Genomic DNA, 19971 nt, shown 5'->3' with positions numbered 1-19971 from the left:
AAGACTCTCAACACGTCGAATCTGGCGGAAGGCCTCGTCATCAGTAGCTTACAGAAGTCATTTTACAACGGATAATTTACATTTCTCGAATGGAAACGAGCGCCGTCAGAAGGCTTTTAGTTATTAATACACATGTTTATGTAGCGATTGACAACACCATTCCAGCGAGGACACGATTTCGAGTAAGATTTAGAAATCCCCGGTAGGCACCCAGAAACGACTGCAGTGCTTCCGGTAGCATGCAATGTTTTTTGCATCAAATGAAGTACAACGAACATTTTTCGACCGCCTTATGGATGTCAGGGTACAAGCACGATTCTATTGGTTGTGAGTGAGCAGGAACTAACGTTAGATCGCTTAACCGGCGAAATTTTAGATTTTACCAAGGCTTAGTTTGGATTGAAAAAAAGAGTTTTTTTAGTTAACCTCTAAAGCTTCGACAAGCTTAGGACATGAATTCTTACGGAGCCAATCGATACAATTAGAGTCGATGCGACTAATCTGCTTGAGCGTCTTACCCTTATACTTTCCTCAACTCATCATATACGAGTTATCATTGCTTAGAAACTTGGAGTGGAGGAACATCTTGATTTCCTCACTAATATTGAGACTTGGTTGGTTGTGCATCCAGCGACAATAACCAGGATCGGAAGTGAATACTTTTTCGATCGATGTGTTCTTGTATTTTCCAAGTTAGTTCGTTCGACATGTTATTAATTATATGTACCTATCTATAGTGGTTTCACTTCGGAGGACCTGGGGGCATGAGTGGGGCGAATCCTAGAGCTTTTATAGCTTTTGGGGCGTATTCGCGTATCCTCATGGTCGATGATGCAGGACGTGCTCCTCCTCTGCTAGACGCTGGTACGTCACTGATCGTATTTTCGTTTAGCATGGCTTGCAATACTGTTGGCCCACCACGCGCCACAATGGCACTCTTTAAGCTCACTAACAAATAACGAGATTTAGTGTCTGATATGCATGAACGTGAAAAAATAGTAATCGTACCTTCCGAGGAAATATTAGACACGACCCAGACAGCATTGGCTTGAATACTTGGACTCTTGGAACTTAATAACCGTACCAGACTGCCAATAGCTCTGGATAAATCAACAACAGCAGCGGCGTCACTAATACCACTGCTAGTCATGAGTGCTACACCGAGTAAGGCAAGTTGAACAAACTGATCATCATGAGTCGCCCCACCAGGAGACTGGATAATCCCAAGAAGAGCTTCCAATGCACCACAATGTGCCATACGACTCCGACATTGACCCGATGAAGCAAAGTTAACCAGCAGAAATAATGCGTTTAACCGCATGGAAGTGCTAGCTCCGCCTTCAGCTGCGTTCAAAACTTGCAGAATCTTTACAAGGGGCTCAATGCTGCTCACTAGAGCTGCTTCGGGGCAGAGATCAGTCACTTGTCCAGCTTGAGTCATGGTTGTTAACGCTTTGAGAGCTTCACCAAGCACTCGCAGATTGTTGTTCATTTCAGAGACGACCACTACCACTTGGAGCACCACGTCGTACGTCATCGAAGTGAGCTTCGTCTTAAGTATTTCGTCAGTGAGAAGCATATTCAACAAGGTCATAACTGCCAGGAGCAGATCATTTTTTCCACGACCTGCTGTTGTGATCGAACGAGCTTCATCCAAAAGAGCTCGTACCAGACTCAATAAAGCGTGAGAACCGCCTTGTTCTTCTGACCCAAGAAGCAGTTCGCGCACCTCGTTAAAATCTGGATGATCCTCAATAAACTCGGACACCACACGGAAAGCTTCCAGTTTAATTCGAGAATCTACTGAGCCAAGTAAGTCGAGTGCGACGCGCAAGCCTTCAGTTTTAAGAAGCAATTGTCGGATGTTAACTTCATCCATATCTCGTGCTCGACGCTGTTGACTCTGAGGTCGACGGTGACGCTGTTGATAGTAACGATTCTTGCTGGCTTTCAGGATGGCATTAATCACTGCTAACGCGTTGGTGACAGAGCGATGAGCTTCTGGTACAGGGACGTTACGTCTAACACTTTCAACAATTTGGCTGATCAAAGACTGAAGGAATGTTGCATCCATTTCAGCGACACCTGCAAGCCGACTCATTGCCCCCAATGCCTTACGTTGAGTAGAACTCTGATCGTATTCCAGTAGTTGGTCACTCAGTGTTTCAAGGATGTTGTGCGCGACCAGTTTGGGGACGAGTTCGGCGTCTTTGGACAAGCTGTAAACGATCCACACAGCGTTGTTATGTACGCCAAACTCATCTGGTTGAGGTTCTTGTTGAATATACTCGAGTTCCTTCTCAAGGATCAGAAACTCACATAGTTTTGGCAACAAGTTGGAGGATACAACTCGTCGACTTACTATCTGACTGCGGTCGCACATTTTACCGAGTAGAGCGAGCACACATGCTTCAATCTCACGGCGACGAGGTGTCTCTACTAGCGGTGAGAAGAGAATTTGAGCTAGTACTGGTACCGTAGCGTTACGTACCAGTGCATCCAGACAGAGCGAGAATGCGCAGAGGTGAGCTAGAGCCTGTAGTGCGTGTAAAACCACAGGCAAATGCACCGACTCGAGGGATTCAATGAGCAGTGAGATGTTCTCAGGCGATACCAACGAAGCCCGAAGGTCTTCTTGAGCTGCAATTCGTGCGATCAAGTGCGCGGCATGAGCCTGAGTACTTGCGCTATCCACCAGTACGGACTCTTTGGTGTTGGATTTCCGACTCGTGTCGGAATTTACAACATGACTTGCTAAAGCACCAAAGAGCACAGCGGCGATCCCAGGAGCTTCTCCGATTTTCAACAGCACTTCGTCGTGTGTGTTTGCTGCGCGGGATAAGCACTTAAGAGCCTCAGCTTGTCTGAAAGCCACTGCTCGCTTCGAATGCCTCCAACTATCCGAGGACGGTCGAGGTTGCTTACCAGGATCGCAGCCACATTCGCGAAGAAGTACGGGGATAGCATCAAGGTTAAATAGCGCAGTGATAGCAGGGTCTAATTCACAGAGCGAACCTAGGAGTTCCCAACTGCAACGCGCTTGGAGCTCAGTGGCGGATGTTGCATAAATATGCCACAGAATCTGCTGCATTGCGCGTTCATAGGCGACGCAAGCAGCACGTCCAGTGTCACCAGTACGGTGCAATATGACAAGAACGCAAAGCAGCAAGCGAGCACGAACATTTTGAAGTAAAACATTGTCAACTTGAGCATATAGAAACTTGAGTAACTCAACCAGCAGCTCGTCAATACTCGCTGTCGTTTCAGCTCCAGGTGTGGGAGTATTCACTGTCGTTTCCAATAAACTTAAGAAGAGCTCCATCGCTTTATCTCCATGGAAATCTCCGCAGAAAACTGGTGTTAATGGCACAAAGAAAGCACGAAGCTGGGCAGCATTTCGACAAATATCTTCGAAACAAATGGAGCTGTTCACTGCCAGCCAATACACAAGCGTAAGCACTTGCTCAACCAGAATAAAGTCGTCGTTCCTCGCTTGTGAACTGCGATCGGATGGATACATTCCAGTCACCAACATGAAGGCGTTGCAGAGCCATCGCGTGTTGATTTGACTGACAACGACAACGCCGCTGCCTCCAGTTCGCGCGTTCTCCTCTAGTTGAGCCCTAACAAGAGCTGTCAACTCTAAAACCTGCATTATTTGAGCGAATGCCAGTCGAGGTCTCTCCTGGAAGTCATTGTCTTCGTCTCCACGCTGTCGTGCGAATGCTACAGCTAACAGAGCGTTGAGATCCCAGCGAGCAAGATACAATTCTCCAAAGCTACTTAAAGTCGAAGATAGACCTCGCTCTGGCGGACCCCAGCCAGAAATCCTGACTAGAGACGCCAGACAATCACCTGCAATTGTTAAAGCCAGCTTACTGGCGGACGCTTGTTCATCCTTCGTCACTTCCGGTTCATGTTCCGTCGCCATGGCCGCGGTTTGGGCCTTTTCAGCATCAGCAACAAGGTAAGTCATGAAGGAATCGATAGCTTGTTCTTTCGTTGGTGCATGAGTTAACGCGTAGCGCTCGAGGAAACGCAACAGATACGCCATATGCTCTCGTCGTACCGCTTCAGAACTAGCAGTGTCGAATTGTTCCAGAGCTTTAGCAAATTCCTCGTTGAGATCAGCACTGTATCCTAGCATACCCAACAATGCAACAGGTAGAGCCTTGTCATCCGGTGAGATCAACGGGTTGTTCTCGACTGCACTGCGTGTTCCAGCAGCTTTCATCTCTTCGATAAAGTGTCCAGTACTTGCCAACAATAACAAGAACTGGAGAACCAAATGACGAGATTGATCGAATTCACGCTCTGGAACTTGGAAAACATGCAGTAGTTCGGGTAGCAACGCAGCTGTGCCGTTGAATGTGCTGCATCCGGTAAGCACGAACGTATCTCCCCATGCTTCACGCACATCCAGTAGAGCTTGCAAGGCTCCTTCGATCACACGAGGTGGTAGCTTACCGCCTCCACAACTCAGCACTGCAAGACACCGACAACATAAATTGCTTCGCTCTTGAACTAGCTGCTCCGGTTCTTCAGAAACGGGTAAATGCGCGACTATAGACAACATTCGACACGAATTTCGTAGTATTTCGTCGCTCGGATTCTCGGCTTTTTCCACACAAACAAACCAATCTCGAAGAAAGCACATCCAAGTCGAAATAGAGGCTTGAGCAGTGAATACTGCCGCTAGTGCCGGGGTTAATGGACTCACGCTTTCGGCAATACAAGTCCACAGCATCATATCCTCCGTACACAACGATGTCACTGAAGATCGAGTCAATATACACACAGGAGGATGTACCAGCAGTAGTTGATGAACCAAAACGGTCAGTGCTCGACGTGGATCTCCTTCGGAACGCAACATGTCGGATATTCCCGATCTCATGGCTGATGTTGGCGGACAGCTCGAGTGCACGAAACTGAGGTAAATACTCAACGCTCTCTTTAAAAGCTGATTGGTGTCATCGTTCTCGTGATCATACGATGCCAGTAAGGCTGGTAGCTTGGCGAGAAATCGTTGACTGACGACGAAGCTTCGCGCGATGGACACGTACAGCACTTGCGTGAGGACTACAGCCAACTCTGACGCATCATTACCTGGTTGCGTGAATACAATCAGAAGTTGTTCTAGAATTTGATTGTCTCCTACAGACTCACGAGCGCGTTTGGGGTCGTTTTGGAAAGCTAAAACCACGACACATTGGGCCATTTCGCGGTGCTGACGCGACGCACTTACGAGTAGAACGGTCAGTAGCTCGGCGAGTAGTTTCGATGATAATGGATAGTAGAAAGTCTTGTTTTTGCCTGTGGTTGCTAGTGCGAATGCACCACGAAGTACACGCAATGCCGGGAGCTGTCGTTTGGGTGTTTGGTGAGCTGCTACTCGAGCTTCAAGTAGAGCCGCGAGATCCAGCAATTTCTCTGGATACCAGGAGAGTTGGGTCTCCTGGTTGTGCGCCACGTCTAATAGATTTGCAAGTAACTTTAACCCACGCGTGACTTCCACTGGAGCAAATTCCTCATCTTGCAACTTATCGCTTTCTTTGTGAAGAGCCAAGTTTTGAACGATGATACGGCAGACACGAGATAGTATTTCTCTTGAGGAGTGATTCACCAGATCGACACAACCAACAGTACTCATCAAGTAGAGCAGTAGTAATGCATCGCGAGATAATGTTGACGCACTATCCTTCTTGTCTCCACTTTGTTCTGGATTTTGCAGAACACTTTCAAGAAACACGACTAGGGGTTTACTCTGCGCGAGTGTAGCTCGTAATTCGCGGTTGGCTTTCGCTAGAGCGACCAACCCAGTCAACGCCAGTCGCCATCTTAATGGCAACACTTGCTTCTTGCTTGATTTCGCAAGTTCTTTCTCGTCTGAGAGTACACACGACAGAAAGTGTGCGGGTAGTTTGGACGCAGCGAGACCAGGAGCCACGGTCATGCCAGCAACTGCCAGGTTCGTGAGAATTTGAACTGTCGTGTGAGCTCCTTGGAGATCGTATTCTTGCTGCTGGATACTCAACGCGAGCAATGGCAAATGCCCGCTAACTTCTACGATGCGTTCTGGTCCATAAAGTGCTCGGGATAGCTCTGTCAATAGCGTACACGTCAACATGAGTCGTTCATCGAGACTACTTCTGTTCTCTTTCTTATCGTTTGCGTGAGCCACCGATTCTTGAACGATTTCCACGAGACGTCCGACACAACCGGGGGCGATCAACAGCAGCGCTTGCACCTCTGTATCACCTTTGGATAAGTCTAGGATCAGTGCTAGTAACAGGTTCTGCACCTTGATGTTTCTTGCTTGACATAGCGCTACTACCAGAGCAGGTACTCCGTCCGCCACAATCAAAGCAACACGTACATCGCGCTGTTTTAGCACCGCTAGCAACAACTGAGCAGACGGGATAGCAACCTCGTCATTGGTTGATCCAATTAGCTTAAGAAGCGCTGGGATGTCTTCTCCACTATTGAACAGAGTTGCGTATGGGGAAGAGAGCTCTCCAGTCCCAACGAATGCACGGGTCAACTCAATAACTAGTCGACCTAATGCTGGGAAGGAATCGACAACAGACAACCATCGTTCCAGCGGTAAAAGCTGAGGTAGAAGAGCTCTTTTTCCTTGTGCGAGGATCTCGACTGACGCTGCTGAATGGCTTCCAAAAGGACAGCCGAACACGTTAAACAAGATCGATAGCAGCATCTCACACCACCGTCCTGTGAGCTTTGCAGGACCATTTTTTCCATCCAAGAGGTGACATATTCGAGGCAGTAACTCCAGATAACGTACGTGAACAGCAGGGACAAATGAGGCTTTGACAAGTACGCTTAAAGGCAAGTGGAGCAGCTCTGGAGCCTCTGCGACATCATTTCCTGACGCGATACAAAATTTAGTCATTCTCTCTACAATTCCAAAGAGCTTCGACATCACTTGAGCCACATCAAACGCTAGGATAACGCCTTCTTCGTGAGAGAAGATCACATGCAGCATCGTACAGGAATCTTCAAAGACACGACGATCGAGAGCGAGAGCTGTGTTATCTCCAGTCTTCGTAAGGATGTCATCGCCTGAGCTACAGACAGCAAGGTCTGCCAAGATGAGAATGCCATCCATACTGCACAATCCTGGTAACGTGGGCATATTTGTTGTCATGAGAGACAAGATGGGCGTGATGCGAGCCTGTAATGGTCTGGATTCACTCTGTAACAAGCCTTTAAGTCGAGCCACTGTGCGGTCGGAAGAGAACAGCAACTCGGTCTCCTCTCCATGTAGCGTAGCGAGATGAAGCATGCAACGAAGAGCTTCGTCCAATATCTGGCGATCATGCAGCAGTACAAGACTGTCAAGTGCGCGAGGCACGTGCAACTCGAGTGCGTTTTCACTCAGTTGAGACGAGAATGACATCAAACGTCGACATACGCGCAGTACGTGAAGCACAGTCGCAAACTGCAGCGTCCAGTCTAATCGAGCGCGCTCTGCGGTATCGGTAGCTTCTGGACTTGGCTCTTCACTGTAAGCGGACTCTCTTCGAATAAGTACGAGACTTTCAGGTCGACTGGGCAGCCGTTTACCACCGAAATGGTGCAGTGACGTCGCTACTAAGTTGATGAGACCACGAGGGGCTTCTCCTTTCTGGAATTGAACTGCAATCTCGTTGTGTGCTGTCAAAACGCTTAAACAACGGTAGGCATCTCGCAGCTCACTTAACGGGGAGATTTGAGGGTCCTGAGCGTAAACTTGCAGCCATTCAGCCAGATGCTGTAGAACAGCACTCCAACGTTCGTCACTGGATTCTTTCTTGACGATCGTTGTGCTTAAAGGCTCGTTCGACGCCCATACTTGCTTGTTGAGTATTCGTGCCAAAAGCTGCAGTGCTGGAAGGCGAACGGTAGGTTCTACTGCTTCTAGTAGAGCTGCAGCGGGTGTGCATACTCGCTTTTGAACAAGTAGAGTGAGCACAGTATCAGCCTCCGGTCCTTTCTCCGTCGCTGTTACGAGCACAGCCAGCACATCCGAGACTACCGATGTGGGTAGATTCAGATACTCAGGAGACCGTAGTCCACAGCTAATGAGCACATCAAGTCCACGAGGATCTTCCCATATCCAGCTACGCACACAGTTCGCTGTAGTTTCCACTGCTTCAGCTTCACTTGAGCGTGAAACTTGCGGTGTTGATAACAGTGATAATGTCCACATAGTGGTTGCGATGTTTTCAGGCTTCACGCGTTCATCCTTTGTGTAGTCTGCTTGAGCCAATAACCGGGTAATTCCTGAGCGTTCAAGACGGAGTTGAGGGGAGTGACCGAAGAACGACAAGTAGCCCAAAGTCTCTGTAGCCATGAGCTGTACAATCTCCATTCGATCGTCGTAACTAGGAAGAGGCAGCACTAGTGATAATAACTTCCCAATAGCTGGAAGATCGTCAAGGGATGCCAAGGCTCGAGCTATAACTTGATCAGTAACTAAACGTTGAATCGACCGCATAGTGTGGAGAAGTCTCACGATGCCGCCATCACTTGGATAAATACTGGAGCATTCTAGACACGATAATAGGAATGGAAGAGGTTGAATGGCACCTCCAGTGATCTCCAATACGTACGAACGACTCGCTGGTGAGACTTCCATGACGTCGGCGAATGCACGCAGTGCTAGCAGCAGTAAGTGACTCAATTGCTGGGTCTGAGGAGCCACCATGAAGCGGAACAATGGAGCCACTAGATCAGGAGAAGCCTCGAGGTATGGCACCATGATTGGCAACGCGGTTAACCCAGCAAGCGCTTCTGCGAGCTGCTCACGTTGTGGATTTGGTAACTCGGGTGTTCCAAGACCAAGAGCTTTCAAGACGAGTGGGAATCCTCCAGCTTGTACCATCAGTTCACGGTTAGGAGTTTGAGCTGAAAGCGTGCGGATGATCGCTGTTAGCGACACTGCGAACGACAGTACTAGACCTTCACCTTCTGAAGGGAACAAATTGGGAGCAACACCCGATGTCACGGATAACCAGAGCTCGAAGTACGCGACTAGAAGTTCCACACCACCCACCTCTACGATGGCTTGTTCGTCGTAAGAAGATGAACACAATTGCCGTAAGACGTCAAGACACACCCAGTTCAACGGCGAGAGCGTCGCTGGGCTAGCTGCAGTATTCAGTGCTGCGTCTTCACCTTCAGCTTCAGGTAACTGTGGAGGTGGAAGCCCCACACGGAGTAGTTCCAACAACAAACTCGTGAACTCCAGTTCGGATAATTGACGCACTGCTTGATCGTCTAAAGCCTTGCAAAGCTGAGCAGCGACTTGAACCGTGTGAAGACGTCGAGTTTTCAATGTTGTGTCGTTCTCAGGGACCGAATTATCGTCCTGGGACACCAAAATGTACGGCGGTAACCTCACGTAAACGTCGTTCTCATGAAGAATCACTGCGATCTTCCTAGTGCCTGCGATACACGCAAGAATTCCAAGAACGGTCTCGTCGTTCTCACCGAGAACTCCCTCGTTGACCCGCAGTTCTTGTACAATGCGTCCAAGTGCTTCGCCACTGTCTTCGAGAGTGATCGTCGTCTTGTGCTCTTCCACTGTAACAAGCACAGCGAAAATACGTAGCACGTTGCGAATCGTCTTCGCGCTTGTGGCTTGATGAACAAAGCAGGCTCGCAGTAATGACACGGTCTTCTTAGGCAGGAAGAACTTGAGCGAGTCGTCCGCTAGCAGCACTAGTACAAGACGACTGAGATTCTTGCCCAGAGTCTGAGGATGTAGCTGCAACAACGGTGTAAGCACATCAGCGATGATTTCTTCGCCTTTAAGTCCTTGACGAACGCGCGAGAATTGTACCAATGTGCCAAGTAATCGTGCAGCACGATCCAGTACGCGATCGTGCGGTACGTTAGCAGATTTCCTCAGAATTCCATGCACAAGTGTGGCTGGGACGTCAAATGCCAGCAGCTTCATCGGGTTATCGCCTCGTGCTGCGAGCTTGGACAGCACGTAGGCTGCTGCTTCTACTACCACAAGACTCGTAGATGTCAGTAGCTTGGACAAAGTCTGCAGCGCTCCACGCTTAGTAGCTGCGTCTTGTAGCGACGTGTTCTGCTTCAACCAACAGGCCAAAGTGTAGCATCCACACCTCGTAACAAGTTCGCTTGAATGATGTAGAGCCTGGCATAACACAGCGACAGTTAGAGTATCCACAACCTTAATTGTGCGATATTGATCGGCACAATTGCTGAGAACCAGCAACGTTTGTTCCAGTACAGCAGTTTGGAGACTTGGGAAGGCACTGAAGTCCAGCTTTTGAGACTGAGACTCGATCTCAGCGTGATGAGGTTCATCGCTCTTGATAGCTCCTTTCTTGGGGGAATCTCTGGTCATCTTCTCGTATATTTCTTCGCCCTCTTTACCACGAAGTGGAGACGAGTCGTTGTTATCCACTTGTTGAGCCTTATTAGGCGATGAAGTGCTCCTATCTGTTCCGTCGCCTTGAGACATCAGACGCAACATCTCTCTCTTCGACAGGTAATCTTTCATTGTTGTAGGTAAAGCTGAAGTCGTGAGTTGTAACAACAGAAGTAGCGAGTCACCATGTTCAGCAATAAGTGATGCATTACTGGAAGCGAAAGACAAGTTGGCAAGACAAGTGACTATCAGCTCCATCATCTCCAGCTCATCTGCTCCACTCGTACCGCTAAGACCAAGTCTTAACCGAGTTAGAAGCGCTTCCACGCACTCACGAAGCCCAAAGCGAGTCTTATTGAAAGACTCACGAGTGAGATGTCGGACGACGAGCAACGCTGCACGTGTGATGCGTGGATTGATGTGAGAGAGTAACTTGACGACTGAGAGCACATCAACGCAGCGCGACAACTCGAGCGCTTGAGCTGGCATCGGAGCCAACTCGCCCAATACGAGCATGGCACTCTCCACGATACTCCCATTCGATCCTTTCAATAGTGTACTTAATTCTGCGACGACGGGAGTTTCGCATTGAAGAAGGAACTTCTTGTTGGCGTCATTTCCCACCACAAGCACAGCGAGAGCTCTGGCTGCACCTTTAGCAACTTCAAGAGTGTCATGGTGCACGAGAGATAATAGTTTCTCGAAACACACTTTCCCTCCTAACTTGACCTTGTTACCAGCGTGTGATCCGAGCTTCACGACAGCTAGCAATACATTTTCCAAAACATTTCTTCGTTGAGAAGACAATCGATCCACCAGTGGCGATGCAGCGCCAGCAGCTCCCAATCGAACTTTGTTCCCTTCATGTCGAGTCGCTAGATTCGCTACCAAGAGAGCTGTGTGCCGCTGTAATCCAGGAAGTTCAGATTGTAGACCTGCGATGGTCGCTAACAGTAGAGTGTCTCCACCTTCGTTCAAAATAACGCCACGATTCTCTGGAGCTTCAGCCAAATAGGCAAGTAACTGAGCAGCTGGAACGCGCACAAAGTTACTTGGATGACGTAGTAACTTGGTAAGTAGAGACACAAGTCCAGCTGATACTAGATGTCGTTGGTTGTTGCTACTTGCGAACACTCCCATTGCAAGAGCACGCGTCCAAGCCGCACAAAGTCGTTCATCATCAGCAGCATTTACAAGCTGTACAAGGTCTGCGGATTGCTCACACTCGAGTATTTCCTTCTTGGACGCTCTCGCTGCAGGACTTGAGCCTTCACACAATGCTGCAAGCGCCTGAAGTGCTTTGATCTGCAACTTTTGCGACGATCCATTTTCTACTCGAGACGTTTGAGCAGTTATTACGAGTTCCACTAGGAAGCTTGTTGCACCCAGTTCTTGGAATTGTTGGCGATTCCCGTCGTGTTGATGAACCAGGTGACGTATAAGTCCGCACACTCGACGTTGTACTGCGTATTCAGACCGTTGTTGCAGCGCTCGCATCACTACTGAAGCGCCATTAGCCTCGTATACAAACTGAGGAACTCCTGGCTGTTCACACGCAAGTCGTTGCAGTAGATGGAGACTGGCACGAGCTACAGGAGCGAGAGCTGAGTCGGCATGGCGGAGTGACAAGTCCACCATCTTGGACGTAGCCACGACTCGTCTAGCTGGTGCTTCACCTTCTAGAGTCTCAATCTCAGCTTCATCGTCAATCTCAGCTTGCGCCTCGACATCGGTAGGTGACATAGCAGCACTGCACACCCAAGCTAGAGCATCCAACGACTCAGCGAGCAGCTCAGCATTCAGTGCAGTCGATGGAGAATGCAACAAGAGCAACAAAGCCTCCAGTAGTCTACTCTCCACGACAAGATGCTGGATCGCTGCATCTCGTCGAGCTAACAGACCGAGAAAGCGAAGCACGTGACGTTGTGGAAGTGCACCTTGTCCAGTAGATCCACGTTCACGATCACGAAGAAGCTGCTGAATGGCGTTAAGCACCACCGGTACTGCTAATGTACGACGCAATCCTGGAGTCCTTGATCTTGCGAGCTCACTCATCGTGTCGATTGCAAGTCGAGCGATGGGATCGCATGCATGGGGAAATAGTTCCATAATACACAGGAATTGAGGCGCCACAATAAGAGGCTGCTTGGTGACCTCGCAGCATGCCATCCGGTACGTCGTCCGGATAACCCAGTACAGAGGCTTTAGACCTGATGGCACGACCTTCTTTTCCTCGGCTTCCAAGTCTTGACTGTTGATGCTCGAGGCATGAATTGTTGCTGTGTTACAAACTGGTTGATTACCGATGCATCGCTGTAGTAATAGTAAGAGACCTGACACTGAGTCGGGAATCTGAGCGAACGCGAGCCGCTTGTCCTCATACTGGAAAAGGTTCCCCCAAACTCGACACGTTGCTACAGCCATCGTGATGTTCACACCGGAACTGGATAGCAACTTCGCTAAATGACGCTGAGCTGCAGTGGAAGGGATGTCACGCGAGTTGAGACGCTTAAATAGACGACGCAGCAGTGTAGCTCCTATGAGCTGCACTTGGGTATTGAGCGATGCTAGAAGTAAATTAGCGATACGGTCTGGATCACTGGCGAAAATCTGCTCCAGTGCACGTGTGTTCTTGTGAGCTGTGAGTCCATCCAAGAAGCCAAAGACTTGTTCGTGGAGAGCTTCATGATTGAGTCGTGTAGCAACATTCAACGTCTGGTCCACAAAGAAAGTCGATGAACTCATGTGGTCTCTGAGTAGTGTTGAATGTCCAGCAAGGGCACCGAATAATGGTGCCAAACCGAATAGATTCTCCGGTTGATGGTTCTGGAACAGTGAACCGAGGATCTGCAGAGCATCAGGGGTAGTCTCCACGAGCTTATAGAAAGCCAAACTGTGGTCATCCTCACAGCTGCAGCACTCGAGAAAGAGGACCACTAAACTGGGTAGGAATTCTGCACTTGCTCCGCGAAGATACTGCAGCATTCTGGCCACGCTCTCCGCTTCACATATGTGTTCCTTGGCGTTAGACGCTGTACTGAGAGCGACCAGCAGCTTCAATGCGTAGGTCGACCCTGTTCCTAGTCTCTTAAGCGCTCGAGCATACACGTGCGGTAAGAAATCGCTCCCCTGCATACTTTCACAGCATGCGATCGTACTGATACGCAGTGCGTCTGATGCTCCTGACGGTGACGACGCAAGCTCTGGATGCACCAATGTACCTGTACGAGAAACCAAAGCCTCGTTTGTGACAGTTGCTAGTGCAAATATCGCGAGTCTCGCCACTTTTTCGTCACGTCCAGACCCTGATGAATCCAGTGAAAGAGTCACCAACCGGATGAGATTCTGTGGAGCATCGACTTGGAACAATATCTGCCGTACACGGTCGTTCGCATGAAGCGCTACGATACCCAGAGCGTAAGCGGTAGATCCGAGAACTTCAGGCGAGCCACCGACCAGCAGCTTGGCTAGGATGCCCAAGTTGGTCTCGGAACAGACTGCGGAGTGAAAAATACTCGACTTGGCAAGACTTGCAAACAGAAAACTCGTAGCGCTGGCGGCGGGGGATCGTTTTGCTGCTCCTCGAAGTGTCTCGAGCATGCGTCCAAGTGTTGCTGTGGTCTGCTCACGCGGAAATATTGTGTCGGTCTCGTCAGCGATCAGTGACAAGGCGAAGATGACAGCGTCGGCATTAGAGTTTGTAGGTGACATGAGGCGCAGGAAAGTGTCGATACAACCAAGTCGGAGCAGTTCCGCTAAGTTCTCGGCTGCACATCACAAGCATCAGTAAGGGATCAGAAGCAATTAGAAAATCTATTTTTCGTACAATTTGGAAGCGAAAGCCCGATGCAGGTGATGGCAGTCTTGGCTATTGCAGTCTGGGGCGAGTGCACTAAATCCATCAGCACTTCTAGTGTTTTGCACATCGATAACGCCGCTTTTACGGTACCTACAACGACATGGAAGTCAGCATTTTACTAATGATCTAGACAACAAAATGACTCACTTTGCCGCAGTGTTAGTCGTAGAACCTTGAGCGAAGCCAATACGAGGTCCAAGTTATCGCCCTTAATCAACTCGGTTAGGCGTTCGATAAGTCCAGCCTCACAGAACGGCAGTATCACACTCGCTGCACAGCCCAAATTCTACATCAGATTTTAAAAAGCTACAGAGTTTTTGAAACCAGGACAGCTTACAGCTACTGGCGCACAAAGCGAAAATGACTTCCAACGCCAGATGTGTCGCTTGTTGATCTTGACTGTCGAGTAATACCATGACCTTGTCCATTCCTCTTACAGCGAAAAAAACCTTGGCCACCGACTCTGCTCGAAATCCGTCAGTAATAACTCAGTAGTAATAACTCAGTAGTGACAACCCCAATTCTCGACATTACCTCTCTGAACAATTCTCGATAGCAATGCAAGTCCCGCGCTCCTTGGAATTGGATCCACGCAATCCACGAGCGCGACTAGTGGCGAAACCCACATCTCGTCCAGCATGGCGGGGATGGTGCTCAGAGCGTCGTTCGGAGTCTATATACACCACTCATTAGCCCCAGTTTAGCTGCAAATGACTACAACAGCTTCAAACCATTTTCTTGAATGGGTCTCTAGGTGTTGCCCCAAGTTTGGTGGGACTCGACTGAGAAGTTTTTGCAGTCTCGACGTCGCTGTCGCTCCAAAACGGACCTGTGAGCCACACAGCTTTCTCCGCACGACGTAGGTATTGATACACATCTACTTGTTCCGAGTTGCTCGGGACGGGCGGTGACCCGAAAAAAGCGTCCAGCGATTGCGACGCCCCCATGTTGTGCCTTCAATATTTTTTTTTGCGGTTTATTGCGAACGTGAAGCGACACGAAGAAAAAGCACTTTGACTTGATTATTTAAGAAAAAGACTTGCTCGAAAAGAAATGGACGTTTTATTATTTTGTTCCAGGTTTGCGGCCAAAACCAGACTCTGTGTACCCTATTCATGTATTAGGGGGTTTCGAAGTAGCAAATCATTAGGATTTTTCCGCAATTGAAAATTAAAAAATCAGACCAAAAATGGGTCTCTGGAGGCTTATCGTTTGGCAGATTTTTTTTCCAACTGATTTTTCTTTGACTGGCTGCGAGGCATTGGAGGTTGCCATTTGAAAACTCCGCAGCAACTACTCAGGTCTACTACGCGATACCACCAGGCCGCTCCCTACGCTACTACACGCACATGACCTTGTAGGATGTCTCCAGCCAACCAAAATTTCACAAGACAAAGAGTGACTGTCCCTCATCCGATTCCGTATCCACGGGCATGTTTCCCAACAGACCCACCATTGCCGTAGATACCTAGTCGCTCCAGTGTTACAGCTAGCTGAATCTGTAGATGTCGCTGTTGATTTAGGCTGTTGTTGCTGAAAACTTTATCTGTCACGAACTCTGCCGAGTTCGAGCTCGGGTGATCCTCAAGTGGCAAGTTTAAGAATGAATTGAGAGCGCACGAGCAAATGCAAAGCTAGCTAACTGCCTACAACTTCGAGATGAGTCTCCTGGCCGTTGATCGTGGGTGTCAGCTGCATGATGAGTAGTGCGCTCCGTGTGACGCTAAATCAGAAAGCAGCCAAAGAAGTCGTGGATTCCATGGTGTACTGTCACACTCCCTCCTTTAGGAAAGCGGCGTAGTGGTGGTGTGAGCCGCTTGAGAGCGAGTTCTGGGCCGTGATGGCTTTTCACGATCGTGGAATGCATCGATGAGCCCGCGGACTTGGACAAGCGATTCTGCAGGTTCCCATGAGTCTTTGTTAGCACTGCCATACCAACGAATATAGTATTCGTCACCACCGCGACGAACTCGATGCTTGAGAATCTGTTTGACCTGTAATCCGAGGCTGCCGTCGCGTGTAATCAATACTGGAACGCGGTTGTCACGAGTAGCAGAGTCGTCTGGCGTGTAGCGTCGTAGGCGAGATACGTGAAACTCGTCGTGCAGTTTGAGCTCTGGTGGAAGCCCGATCTGGTATGTGTCGGGTGTTGTAATCTTGACAACAGGGTATGGTACGATGTACTTCGGAGCCAATGACCTCTTTCCATCATTACCGACGTGGTGAAGAGCCAAGTTGGAGGTGTCGAGAAGAACTTCATCGCCGACTTGAAATGAGATAGCTGGCCGGTTCCGATCGTAATAGAACTTCATCCTCTGTTGTGCTTGTTCCAACGCGTCTTGGCACTCCGTTAGGATAGTCTGCTGTGTATCAACGAATCGGGATGCAGAGCGAGGTCTGTCACGAGGTGGAACCGCTAATTCACTGACAGAGCGCGGTAAATACCCCAAATCAGCGACAAATGGAGCCATTCCGATGCTGTCGTGGACGCGGGAATTGTACGCGAACTCAGCCAGCGCGAGGAATTCGTTCCAATCTGTTTGGTGTGGATTTACGTAAGCTCGCAGGAAGTCTCCAAGGTAACGTTTCGTAATTTCCGTTTGGCCGTCCGTAGAAGGTTTGAAGGCGCTGCTGGGTTTTAACTTGGTGTCTTGTAAATCTAGTAGTTTTGTCCAGAACTTAGAGATAAATTTTGAATCTCGATCACACACAATAGAAGCAGGCAGTCCATGGAGACGCTGATAGTTGTCCCAGGAAAAGTTTTGCTGTGTCCTGCACAGTGGCTGTTGATTTAGTCGCAACGAAATGCGCTCGCTTTGTGAGGCGATCGACGACAACCATCACAGCGTTGTAGCGATTTGGCTTGGTCTCGGGGAGTGAAGTCACGAAGTCCATAGTGATATGTTTCCACCGATCTTCTGGAATATCCAAGGGATGTAATAATCCTTGTGCCTTGCTTCGAGACGTCTTGGTCCGCATACACATTTCACACGAGGCACAGTAGGAGCGGATATCACGAGCCATTGACGGCCAATAATACTTGTTCTGCGTAAACGTCAGAGTCTTTGACGAACCCGGGTGTCCTCGGACAATTGATTCGTGCTCTTCGAAAAGAATGCGGTCACGAAGCTCGCGATTGTCGGGAACACAAAGGCGCCAGTCTTGCGATGGATGAGATCGGAAGTACAGTAGCGAGTCTTGGAGTTCGAAGTGATCGATGTCTACTTTCTTTGGCAGTTCAGAATGTGGTGGGACTGCGTCCTTGGAGTTCTTCGCTTGTAGTTGCTTCACGACAAGACCGAAGTAATCGTCACTCTGGTACAGCTCGACACACTTGTCTTGTATGATGCGAGATGGCTCGTGATGCTGGCTTGCGTACAAGTGGGTTGCGACACCGCTGCTCTCGTTGCCGTTACTGATGTGTTTTAATAGTGCAGCGAGAGAAATAGCGGTTGAGTCCTGCTTCCAGTCGGGATTGCGAGAGATGAAGTCAGCTACCACGTTAGTGGCCCCTTTGGTCCATTTAAACAACGGTTGGTACATTCCAAGCTCGTTGAGCCATCTTGCGAGCCACTGCGAACACGTGTTCTGCTGAAGAATTGTTTCCAGTGTGCGATGGTCCGTGTTGATCATGAAAGGTTTATCAATTAAGTACACATGCCACGTGTGCATTGCAAACAGAGCTGCGAGAAGCTCTTTTTCGCGAGTTGGGTATTTTAGTTCCGCTTCGCTGAGCTTTCTGCCGCCATAAGCAATAATTTGTTCTCCACCTTTGTCATCAAGCTGGTACAAGTATCCTCCTACAGCGAAGTCTGATGCATCCATTTTCACGCAAAACATTCGATCGAAGTCAGGATGAGCGAGAACTGGCGGTTGCGATAGTCTACGCTTGAGTTCTTCAAAGCACTTTCGGTGCTGCTCGTTGAACTGGAGCTGCTCCTTTCGAGTTTTTCCCTTAATCAACTCAGTGAGAGGCGCGGATAATTCTGCAAAATCTGGGCAGTACTTGAGTACATACACACTGGTGCCGAGGAATGACTGGAGTTCACGTTTTGTGCGAGGCGTAGGCCAATTCTAGATCACTCTTATCTTGTCGGGGTCCATCCGAATACCACGACTATCGATGAAATCGCCCAGACAAGGAATTTCTGACGCACAGAATGTACACTTCGAGAGTTTGACGTAAGTTGTTCTGCCTTGCACCTCTCTAAAACCTTTTCGAGAGCAACAAGGTGATCTTCCACATGATTAGTCTCGGTGTAGACAAACAAATCGTCAAAATACGCCTTGCAGAAGCTGCTCTGCTCGGCAAAAACTTTCTGGATCAGGCGATTGAACGCATCAGGACTACAGGAGAGGCCCATTGGTGTGACCAAATACTCAAATAGCCCATTCGGCGTTGTGAAGGCGGTGTAAGGGAGGTCTTCGGTTCGTAAGCGGACTTGAAAGAAGCCCCATAGCAGGTCCATGGCTGAGAACATCTTGCCACGGCGCATTGCATCAAAGATATCTTCCTTTCGGGGTACAGGCGTCGAGGGTAAGCGGATTTTTGCGTTGATGCCACGGAAATCATGAACCACACGCCAACCGACTGCCTTTCTAACGCAGAATGTCGGTGCCGCGTACGGTGACTTTGAGGGCCGTATGATTCCAGCTTTCAACATCTCGTCGATCCAGTCTCGAATCGCCTTTTTCATCTCCTCACTTAGTCTGAACTGCTTTCGAGCTACAGGAGTGTCGTCAACTAGCTTGATCTCAGCTCGTATGTCATCCGAACGAGTTGGTGGTATCGTTGGGAGCTGACAGCGGAAACCTACATCCTTGTAGCGAAGCAGCAATTGTTCGGCAGGGTGTCCTTTGAGTGCCTCCCAGTCTTGTGCCAATTGACGATCGGCCTTAGCACTGTCAGGATCATGTTGAATCACGAAGCAAAATTCGTTGTCTTCTTCTCGCTGTAGTTTCTTCAGCTTTTCCGCAGATACTACGCGAGTTGACCCTTGTGCACTGTCGAAGTCATGATGTATGTAGAACTGCTGGAGAGCATCATCATCCCGAGTACTGTGGCCATTTCGGCGACGTCGTCGACCACCTTTTTCGAGCTGGGGCGTGTCGTAGGCACTGCCTGAAGGACACAACGGACGACTGTGAGTCACTGCGAAACGATATTGTTCGGTTGGTCCAGTCGATGTCAGGGTTCACTTGTTCAAGCCATGACCAGCCGAGTGGCATGTCCTTGTTCTCGGGGACTGGCATTACGTACACAGGCGACTTGTACTCGGGGAAACCTTCAATGTCAACGGTAACAACAGCTTGTCTGCGTGGAATTGTGATGCGCCGATTGTTTCCGATCTTCACTGATAGCGGTCCTGAGCATTGTTTCACTTGAACGTTTAGCTTGTGAGCCAGCTCCGGTGAGATTGCGTTGAAGGATGACCCACTGTCCACGAAACACTGAGCAACACGGTCGTGAATTCGTGCGTTCTGGGCCAGGTAGCAGTATAGTTTGTCCGAATGAAATGCTAGTTGCTTCGAGTTGTTGCTAGCGACTTCATCAGATGTTGGCGGCGCAGAAGGCTTACTGCCAGAGCTTCCTGCACTTGTTGGATCGGTAGGTTGCCACCCTACCGAGCTGGGCCGTTTTTTGGCGGCCCAGATTCAGCAGCAGCGGTGACGTCGCGAGCCTTCGTACGGCACTCGTCCTCTGTGT

The 19971-nt window shown here is 49.2% G+C and overlaps 1 protein-coding gene across 4 annotated transcripts; it reads right to left on the bottom strand.

Moving 5' to 3' along the window:
- Window positions 1-685: 685 nt before the first annotated feature.
- On the bottom strand, window positions 686-15310 carry PPTG_14586 (hypothetical protein). Of its 4 annotated transcripts, XM_008911508.1 has the most exons (7): window positions 14996-15310; window positions 14799-14937; window positions 14602-14727; window positions 14412-14534; window positions 14232-14354; window positions 1009-14172; window positions 686-948 (listed from the first exon to the last, which is right to left on the bottom strand). In XM_008911508.1, exons 1-7 carry the CDS (start codon window positions 15209-15211, stop codon window positions 743-745), a joined length of 14097 nt encoding a protein of 4698 aa, XP_008909756.1. In that variant the 5' UTR covers window positions 15212-15310; the 3' UTR covers window positions 686-742. The 4 variants fall into 4 exon arrangements, with proteins under 4 accessions (XP_008909756.1, XP_008909757.1, XP_008909759.1 ...); XM_008911509.1 differs by having other exon boundaries at window positions 14799-15310; XM_008911511.1 differs by having other exon boundaries at window positions 14602-14937.
- Window positions 15311-19971: the final 4661 nt, after the last annotated feature.

The sequence above is a fragment of the Phytophthora parasitica genome, assembly GCF_000247585.1.
Source record: "Phytophthora parasitica INRA-310 unplaced genomic scaffold supercont2.42, whole genome shotgun sequence".
NCBI lineage: Eukaryota > Oomycota > Peronosporomycetes > Peronosporales > Peronosporaceae > Phytophthora > Phytophthora nicotianae.
The sequence above is the reverse complement of the archived record's forward strand: the minus strand, read 5'-3'. Positions and strand labels throughout refer to the sequence as shown.